Source organism: Nansenia antarctica (assembly GCF_963989245.1).
Source record: "Nansenia antarctica genome assembly, chromosome: 11".
Taxonomy (NCBI): Eukaryota; Metazoa; Chordata; class Actinopteri; order Argentiniformes; family Microstomatidae; genus Nansenia; species Nansenia antarctica.
In genome coordinates, this window is record NC_137681.1 from 4,262,813 (window position 1) to 4,272,812 (window position 10,000).

The 10,000-nt window shown below is 49.2% G+C and overlaps 1 protein-coding gene across 1 annotated transcript in view; it reads left to right on the top strand.

Annotated features, from left to right (window-relative positions):
* atrnl1b (attractin-like 1b) overlaps positions 1-10,000 on the top strand; it is a gene marked incomplete at its 5' end in the record, with an annotated part of 127,090 nt that overhangs the window by 60,922 nt on the left and 56,168 nt on the right. The window contains 4 exon segments of the mRNA XM_080541894.1: positions 1,722-1,774; positions 4,651-4,745; positions 5,513-5,591; positions 8,300-8,457. Coding sequence (XP_080398020.1) covers positions 1,722-1,774; positions 4,651-4,745; positions 5,513-5,591; positions 8,300-8,457 — 385 coding nt within the window.

A 10,000-nucleotide genomic window follows, 5' to 3' on the forward strand; every position in this document is an offset into this window, starting at 1 on the left:
ACCTCCACTTCAACATGCTGCTGCTGCTTCCACACACGGCTGGGCTGAAAGGGCTGCTTTTCTCTCTCTCTCTCTCTCTCTCTCTCTCTCTCTTGTCTTCATTTCTCTCGCTTTGTCGAGTTCACACATTAGAGGGACGGAGAGGGAGAGGGAGGGAGGGAGAGAGAGAGGGAGGGAGAGAGAGGGAGAGAGAAAGAGAGAGAGAGAGAGAGACACAGAGAGAGAGACAGAGAGAGAGAGACACACAGAGAGACACAGAGACAGAGAGATAGAGAGAGAGACACACACACACACACACACACAGAGAGAGACACACACACACACACACACACACAGAGAGAGAGAGAGACACACACACAGACAGACAGACAGACAGACAGACCGCGTTAAGTTCGGAGCTTCCCCTGAGAGTGTTAGGTGTTCTCTCTCTTTGTGTACCTCAGATTAAATTAAGATATAGTGGAGTGGGGGAGTGCTTTATGTACTGCTCGGCGTGTGTGTGTGCACGTGTACGTGCGTGCGCTTTTGAAATGTCAGCGGGATGAGAGGCTGGCGGAGTGATGTGCCGGGGGGGGGGGGGGGGGGGGGGGTTAGTCCTCTGCCTGGTATACCGTGGTCAAAAAGCCCACCCTACCTATGTGTATCACTCTACCTTATCTACATGTGTATCACTCTACCTATACGACTGAGAGACTGGGAGACTGGGAGACTAGGGGACTGGGAGACTAGGGGACTGGGAGACTAGGGGACTGGCTCAGTGTGATTGGGCATGCAGGGGGGGGTGTCTGAGGGGCTGAGGAGAGAGGAACAGGGAACATGACGTCCCAAAGTCACACACTCACTCACATCACAGGGCACTGGCTAGACTTGAGTAGAGGACACACACACATACATACACACATGGACACACTCACACACACACACACACTCACGCCCAGAAATCGTCTGATGGGAGACACGATGTCCTTCACCTGACCGGACACACGTCGTCTAAAACAATCAGGATGTGGAACATCGCAACAACTGGTTTTGTTTTGTTGTTTTGGAGCACAGCTGCCTTCAGAGACACTCTGTACCTCTGTCTTCTATAATGGTGTTAACATAAGAAGACTACGTTACCCAGCATGCATGCTGCTGAACTTATTTGTAAACACTCCCAGTTGGGTATATGGTTTGGGAAGCCTACAGCTTCATACGTTGTTACAGCATTGGTAGAATGTTCTGTCTGAAGTTAACTGAAGGCAGATTTAAACAACAAATAAATACAATTATTACAACAGTTAGTTCCGTCCAAGTAATTTGATTGGGCAAGAGGCATTCCATGAGTGCCGATATACAGTATAACAGCACTGGGACTTTTAACTATATGTATCACTCCGCCGCACAGGTGTTCTACTAAACGACCGTTAATTAGACTACATGTTTGTGTTCAGGTTACTAGGCAACAGTACAGTTGAAGTTCAGTTGCAGAACAATTTTTTCTTGACGGAGATATTGCTTTAAATGTATTTAAGCAATATCACACTTGAGGTCGTGCTGATATTCAGTATAACAGCACTCCCTCTCGTGTGATATTGCTTAAATAAATTTAAAAAGGTGAAATTTGGGTCAAGACGAACACGAACATGACCTGCTCTTAGTGTCGTCCATCTGTGTAAGTGCTTTGTTCATCTCTCGGTCTTACGCTGATTGTGTGTCTCTCCTTTTCTCTTTTCTTGCAGTTGTGACTCGGAAAACCGTTACCTTGGCAACCCACTGAGGGGAACTTGTTACTGTGAGTATCCTCTTCTGGGCTGTGCCTCCCCCCCCCCCCCCGACTGGAGATAACGTCTTGCACACCATGCAAGCACACACACACACACACAGGCACACACACACACACGCACACACACACACACACAGGCATGCACATACACACACACACACAGGCACACACACACACACACACACACACACACACACACACACACACACACACACACACACACACACACACACACACACAGGCATGCACATACACACACACACAGGCACGCACACACACACGCACACACACACACACACAGGCATGCACATACACACACACACAGGCACACACACAGGCACGCACACACACACTACACACACACACGGACACACACACACAGACACACACACACACACACACACACACACACGCACACACACACACACAGTCATGCACATACACACACACACACCCACACACGGACACACACACACGCACACACGCACACACGACGTTAGTTTTTTTGTTTGTTAACACACCACGGAGCCGCGTCCCCCTCTCCCCCTGGTCTACGCGGTGAGACGGGGTGTGTGTGTGTGTGTGTGAACCAGGCAGGAAGGGCGTCAAGGGCAGTGTTGCCAGATGGGATTGTTTTCCAGCCTAACCACAGTCTAAAAGCCACCTAGTGTGATCATAAGTAGCCCAATTTGGCGGGAATACGCCCGATCTGGCAACGCCGGTCAAGGGCGCCAGTAGCAGAGAGTTGCGTCGGTTGGGCAGCACGCGGTGCCTCGCGGACAGTCGAGCAGCTGTTTGGCGTCACGAACAGGAAGTGGGTTTGGGAGTAACGCTCGTCACCGGACGACGAACGGCCGGACCCTTTTTTCAAACACCGAACTCGATCACTCGAAGACGTCGTCTATACCGTTCACCCCTAGAAGAAGAAAACATCCGGAATAAACAAACTCCCAGATCCTATCCTATCCTACAGCCCTGCACTCCGGCCCGCCCGCCTCGAGCAAACAGCAAACACATCCATCCACCAGTCAGTCTCTCAATCAGGCCGACATCACGCCGTCCTCTCAGCCTCTCTCCTCGCCTCCGCAAGAACCCACGGAGAAAAACGGCCCCAATTAGATTGATTAGTCAAACATTCTCGCATCCCCCCCCCCGCTCCACTCCCACCCCCCCCGAAGCTGAAGCACTTTGGCTCGCCAGGGCACAGGGCTGAGCCGGTGGGGTGATTCGTGAAAATGTCAAGCACGTCGTCCTAAAAGAACGGAAGAACGAGCTAATGAATGACGTGGACGAGTGAAGAACTCCCACTCACTCTCTCACGCACTCTCTGTCAAGCCGCTCCAGACAGCCAGTCAGTCAGTCAGTCAGTCAGTCAGTGAGTGAGAGAGTGAGTGAATGAGTCAGTCAGTCAGTCAGTGAGTCAGTCAGTCATTCAGTCAGTGAGTTTTCCGTCTTCCGTCAAAGACAAAGTTTGAGGACTATAATAAAGCCGTTATTATGTGCACTCAAAATAATTATTGACCAAGATGTCAGCCCGTGGCGGTTTGAGTGCTGTGCGTGTGTGTGTGCGTGTGTGTGTGTGTGTGTGTGTGTGTGTGTGTGTGTGTGTGTGTGTATGCCCATTTAACGGTGTCCTTCACTATACTGCAGTGCGTAATTGTTTATTATGGACCCCCCAACCCTGCTCCAGTCTAGACAATAAGGTCCTAGCGAACACAGTGTGTGTGTGTGTGTGTGTGTGTGTGTGTGTGTGTGTGTGTGTGTGTGTGTGTGTGCTCCGGTACGTGTGAGGCCGACAAACAGGAAACGCGAAAGACCTCGCTTGAACTTCCCTGATTGCGATTGAATCAGTGGTGGACTTGATTACTCGTGTTTCAAAAGCAATCGAGACCAAGTATGCTAATTGGATTACATGTTGCGCTGGAACTGGACTCAATCACTGTAATTTGTTGACTTCCTCAAGTTTAGTTTTTCTGTGTTCACTCACTCGCCTCACTTTTTTAATTTTCACAGACCATAGATGTGGCGAGCAGCACTGCGTTTTGCATTAAGTACTATTTAGAAAGGTTTCGAAGATGCGTTAATGTAGCACACGCACCTGAACCCCTGTAGACTCGTCGCGCGAAAGTGGCCTGCCACCCCGAACTGTGTCGCAATTTAGCTCGAGCTACAACTCTGAATAAGGTCGACCGAACGAAGCGTTGGGGTTATATGATCCAATAAACGAATAAATGTGGAGTTTGGGAGAGTACCAGTGTGCAGCTAGCACTGTCGAAGAGGTGCAGCCGGTTGGTACGGCTTTAGAACTGTCTGACCTTTAGCCGTAGGTGGTGAACGCCACAGTCAAACCACGTTCCAGAAGAACGTGAACATCACAGGTACTTCAGTACAGTACAGAGTTTTGGGGGCGGCTGTGGCGCAGGAGGTAGAGCTGCCGTCTAATGATCGCAAGGTTGGCAGATCGGCGGTTCGAGCCCCGGCTGGCCGCATGTCGAAGTGTCCTTGGGCTCAAGACACTGAACCCCAAATTGCTCCCAGTGAGCGGGCCGGCCGGCGCCTTGCATGGTAGCTTGCCGCCATTGAGTGTGTGAATGTGTGTGTGTGTGTGAATGGGTGAATGAGAGGCCGTTTGGATGAAGGCGCTATATAAGTGCAGTCCATTTACCATTTACAGGTACTTCAGTTAGGGTTGCAAAAGTTTTGGAAACTTTCAGATCAGTTTAAATGGAAACTTTGGAAGTTAGCGGTAAGTTTCCCAAACTTACAGGAATTTTGCAACCCCAACTTCAGTACAGAACTGCACAGCCACAACAAAAGTGATGTTGTCTCCAGGTGTTTATTGGTTACCCGGAGTCTCATGTTCTCTCTCTCTCTCTATGTTGTAGACAACCTGTTGATAGACTACCAGTTCACCTTCAGCCTGCTGCAAGAGGACGACCACCACTACACCGCCATCAACTTCATGGCCACGCCCGAGCAGGTGAGGAGGAGGAGGGAGGAGGAGGGGGAGGGGGAGGAGGGAGGGAGGAGGAGGGAGGAGGAGGGAGGAGGAGGGAGGAGGAGGAGGAGGGAGGGAGGGAGGAGGAGGGAGGAGGAGGAGGAGGGAGGAGGGAGAAGGGAGGGAGGGAGGGAGGAGGAGGGAGGAGGGAGGAGGAGGGAGGGAGGAGGGAGGAGGGAGGGAGGGAGGGAGGGAGGAGGAGGAGGGAGGGAGGAGGAGGAGGGAGGAGGGAGGGAGGAGGGATGGAGGGAGGAGGAGGAGGGGGGGGGAGTCGCCCCTATAATAATAATTATAATAACGTTTTATTTGTATAGCGCTTTTCCTGCAAACGTTGCAGCTCAAAGTGTTCCAATCATTATATAATCAAATCTCTTCTTTTGTACATGTGGTACACAGAGAAAACCAGCGTCAGAAGACCTGAGGGCTCTATTGGGCTGATAGGCTAGCAAAAGGTCTTTCAGATATTCTGGTGCTGTGCCAGTGAGAGCTTTATAATGCCCCTAGACATCGATCCACGGCCGGTTTTGTGTCCGTGGACAGTGGTTTGGTGTACAGTTGTTTTGTGTCCGTGGACAGTGGTTTGGTGTACAGTTGTTTGGTGTACAGTTGTTTGGTGTACAGTTGTTTGGTGTCCAGTGGTTTTGTGTCCAGTTGTTTGGTGTACAGTGGTTTGGTGTCCAGCCCCCCAGCCCCTGAGTCTGAGTCTGAGACACGGCACATAGACGTTCTTCCTGTTTTTCTGTTTCCAGACCAACAAGAACCTGGACATGTCCATCAACGCCTCCAACAACTTCAACCTCAACATCACCTGGTCTGTGGGCTCCACAGGTAACGTGTGTGTGTGTGTGTGTGTGTGTGTGTGTGTGTGTGTGTGTGTGTGTGTGTGTGTGTGTGTGTGTGTGTGTGTGTCTGTGGGCTCCACAGGTAACGTGTGTGTGTGTGTGTGTGTGTGTGTGTGTGTGTGTGTGTGTGTGTCTGTGTATGTGTCTGTGGGCTCCACAGGTAACGTGTGTGTGTGTGTGTGTGTGTGTGTGTGTGTGTCGTCTGTGTCTGTGTCTGTGTCTGTGTCTCTGTGTGTGTGTGTGTCTGTGTCTGTGTCTGTGTGTCTGTGTCTGTGTCTGTGTCTGTGTCTGTGTGTCTGTGTCTGTGTCTGTGTCTGTGTCTGTGTCTGTGTCTGTGTCTGTGTCTGTGTGTGTGTCTGTGTCTGTGTGTGTGTGTTTCCCAGAGAGACACCCAAGGACACCTCAGCCACGTCCCTTCCTGTTGTTCATCTCCTGTGCTCCTCTCCCCTCCTCTCTCCTCCTCCTCTCCTCCTCTCCTCCCCTCTCCTCCTCCCCTCTCCCTCTCCTCCTCCCTCTCTCCTCTCCTCCTCTCCTCCTCTCCTCCTCCCTCATCCTCTCCTCCCCTCCCCTCTCCTCTCCTCTCCTCTCCTCTCCTCTCCTCTCCTTCCCGTCTCCTCTCCTCTCCTCTCCTTCCCTCTCCTCTCCTCTCCTCTCCCCCCCTCTCCTCTCCTCTCCTCTCCTCTCCTCCGCCACACTCTGCCTTTTCTGCGACATTGACATTTTCCCCGTCACTTAAACGACGTCTTCACCCTCCCCTCCGTGCCCCCCCCGCCACCACCTCGACCTTTTCCGAGCGGGGGTCTGCATTAATATCTGCAGCCAGAGTCCTGTTCTCTTTAAAGATACTCTTTCCCTTGTGAATGGCGCCCCCCCGCCCCCACACCCCCCCTCACAATCGACAGGACCACAGCTCTGAATTCTAGGGGCTGAAGGCGTCTTTTTCTGAAGAGAGAAAAAAAGAAAAAAAAACTCCTCCGCGATTTCAATTAAGATAGATGCGCGCACGTAGCCCGCGCGCTAGCTGTCATTTTCAGGTCTTTTGTTTCCGAGCCGTGATTGGAGAACGGCGATGTCTGAGAGACCCAGTGAGTGGATGGAGGGACGTGTTTGGTGATAGATGGGGGACAATGTGACCCTCTTTGTCAATGGGGTTTTGAAGGGTCTCAAGTAGATTTCCTTCTTCCATTGGGGGGTGTTTGAGTGCTATATTTTGTGCGCTGTGTGTGCCGTATCTGAAATTGGTATTTCAAGAAGGTTTGATCACATCTAATTACCGCAGCGGACATGTTTAAAATTCAAATTTGGAACCCTTTTCAGTAACTGCCGTTTGCATAAGATGCATTTTTTATTATCGTTTGTGGTGATGGTCACATACAGTATGGATGTAATGTATGGTGATGAAGTAGCATTAACACCGTAGCGTGTTGATGTGTGGGGAGAATTTTAAATTGGTTGACTGGTTGGGTTAGAACCATGAGACGTAGAGTTAACGTAGAGAGAAGGCTTTGTGGAAATCATTATTTCGGGGACCTTTGGCGCTCCTGTCTTTTTAGAGCTCTGTAATAATAATACTTCATTGTATTTATATTTATATATTTACGCTTTTCCGGGGCTCAAAGACGCTGAACATTTTTCTTTCTTGTCAATGATCATTAAAAATCAATAAACATAGTTTAGGAGAACAAGTGGGATGGTAGGTAGGCATCAACAAATCACAAAGACATCATGAATATGCCGTCGTTGCACATTTTGGGCGTAGTTTGTGAAAAGTAGAAACACAGAACGACAGCAATGTGACAGGCAAAATCCTTGAGACGATCCTCCATCCGTATCCAGCACTCGAGATGAGGCTGAAATAAAAACGGTCAAAATCATCCCCCTTCTAAAACTGCCATCCACCCCCCCTTTCCATCCCTTATGTCATTTTACCAATGAACGTGGTATTACTGCTATTTCAACATTTTAGTTTTGGGCATATTGAGTAAAATACTGTGGGCGAGGGAGGGGGCACGCACACATGCAATGTCCCTGTCCTGTCTCTGTCCTGTCTCTATGGGCCGGTTTCAGAGACAAGGCTTAAGCCTAGTCCTGGACTAAATCACACTTTCAATGTAAAATCTCCATTGAAGATGTTTTTTAGTCTAGGATTAGGCTTAAGCCTTGTCTGTGAAACCGGCCCTATGTATTGGCAATATCCCAGGCATTCATTAAGCTGAGGAGGCCTTTTTACCTGCTTTTATTTCACCCTCGACATCCTGTTTATCTACCAAATGACAGATGACATCTTGACAAAGGTGCTTGTTTGTCTCGTCTTTCAAAAATTGAGAGCTCTCATTGTCGGCGAAGTGGCTAGCTTGTCAGTTGAAATTGACGGTCGTTAACTTTTACCCAGGCTAGCCATGTCACACGTAAAGAGCTCTGTGAGCTGTATGAAAGAAAGCTGTAGGACACAATGTCACAGCACGAGGGAAAGCTTTTTAGGAGCTAAGAATGTACCGTCGAAGAATACACATACTTTCGACCGACCTAACTGACAATTTCCCGGACTCGAATCGTTGTGCAATAACTGTGTGGTGTGGACTGTGGAGCACTAGGATATCATATATCAGCTAAAGAATGTGTGAATGACTAATGTGGGGCCTTCAGACGCCAAGCTGTTCGGTCTGAACCCTGCTCTCTCTCCCCCCCCTGCAGCTGGAACCATCTCCGGGGAGGAGGTCCCCATCGTGTCCAAGACCAACATCAAGGAGTACCGGGACAGCTTCTCCTGTGAGAAGTTCACCTTCAGGAGCAACCCCAACATCACCTTCTATGTCTACGTCAGTAACTTCTCATGGCCAATCAAGATCCAGGTAAGGGTCTTACCTCACATCCTGTCTTACTATGATCGAACCTTTGTTGATGTATGTTAACATGGAAAACTCTCTAAACGATAGACAGTAGTGGTACGATCAGATGATGGAATCATATTGGATATCGGACAAGCTCAAAGACGCTGACCGTATGGGAGAAACTGAAAACACAGAAACAACAAGCAACAGATTAACATGAGCTCATAGAACACAGAGTTAACGAACAGGCTCAGGGAACAATTAACACAGCAATGTCCAGGGGGGAGGGGGGTGGCAGGGTTAGGGGAGATGGTTAGGGGTAGGGGAGGTTGTATGCTTGGGAGAACAGGTAGGTTTTGAGGTGGGATTTAAAAGTGGAGAGTGAGGGTGAGTCTCTGAGTTGGTTGAGGGAGAGAGTTCCAGAGGCGGGGTGCAGCTCGTGAAAAGGCACGATGACATCTACGACAAGATGGCTTTCAGAGAGAGAGAAAAGGAGACTTTTAAAGGTCCAGTCTAGAACATTCAAGCTTTCTGGAAGCTTCCTAACGGTTGTGATGACTGTGTTTAATCGGTTAGTGATCAAGGAATGAGATCCCTGGGAAATTAAATGTTTCATTTCACAAACGCTGTTTTTGGTTTGGAAAAAGCTCATAAATCACATGGAGTGTTCCTACCTGTCACTCGGTTGGTCAGGACCCTCCTTTCATGACTTTTCCTAGATATGTGCGTTCTACCACCCAGTATCCTTACATTTTCAAAATCACATCAGGATAAGCTTAGTATAAAGCTATTTTGACGTTTTTCTGTGTAGGAAGCTAGGCTAATTTACAAGCGGCCAACTAGTGTTCGTTGTGTGTAAATAGCAGCTAAGCATTGTAAAAAAGTCCTGAGGCGGCTCTTTTAGCAGGTAAAAAAGGCACGGCTGTTCTGGTGTTAAGGGACAGGAAGAGGAGACGCCGTCTCTGAGCGGTAGACACACGGTGTGTGTTTAGTATGGAGGCCTTCAGCGGCAAGGAGCACACTGAGATTTATAACAATTAAAGGTTTAATGACCGATGGTTATCGCGCATAGGTGCACAGCTGCTTCTCAGCCTGCGAGAGGAGAGCTTCATTCAACATTACCCCCCTCCCCCCGCCCTCCCCCCCCTCCCTCCACCACCTTCAAATAGAAGCCCCGCTCCTTTAAGACGCTCAGACGACGACTCGAGCATACATCACCATGAAAAACGCCTAATGATCCTCCGAATCGCAGCCTTAGCTATCAATTATTTAGATTTTTTTGGCGCTAAAAAACAACCATGAAACACTTCCACAAAATATTCATGGTTTAGTCTTATGATCCATAAAATTGAAGCGGGACCTAAGTGGTGATGTATTCCCAACTGCCAGGCGGCTTAGATGACGGCCATAAAACCACAGTTTGAAAGTGATGTGCGATGACTGATACCGTCGTGAGGAAAACACTGAAGTTGGGCGGAAAATCGTAGGACATCACTCTTCTTTGAAATGTAGAGGCCTTCAAGACACGGAGCGCCCGTTTGAGATATGATATCGACACACACAC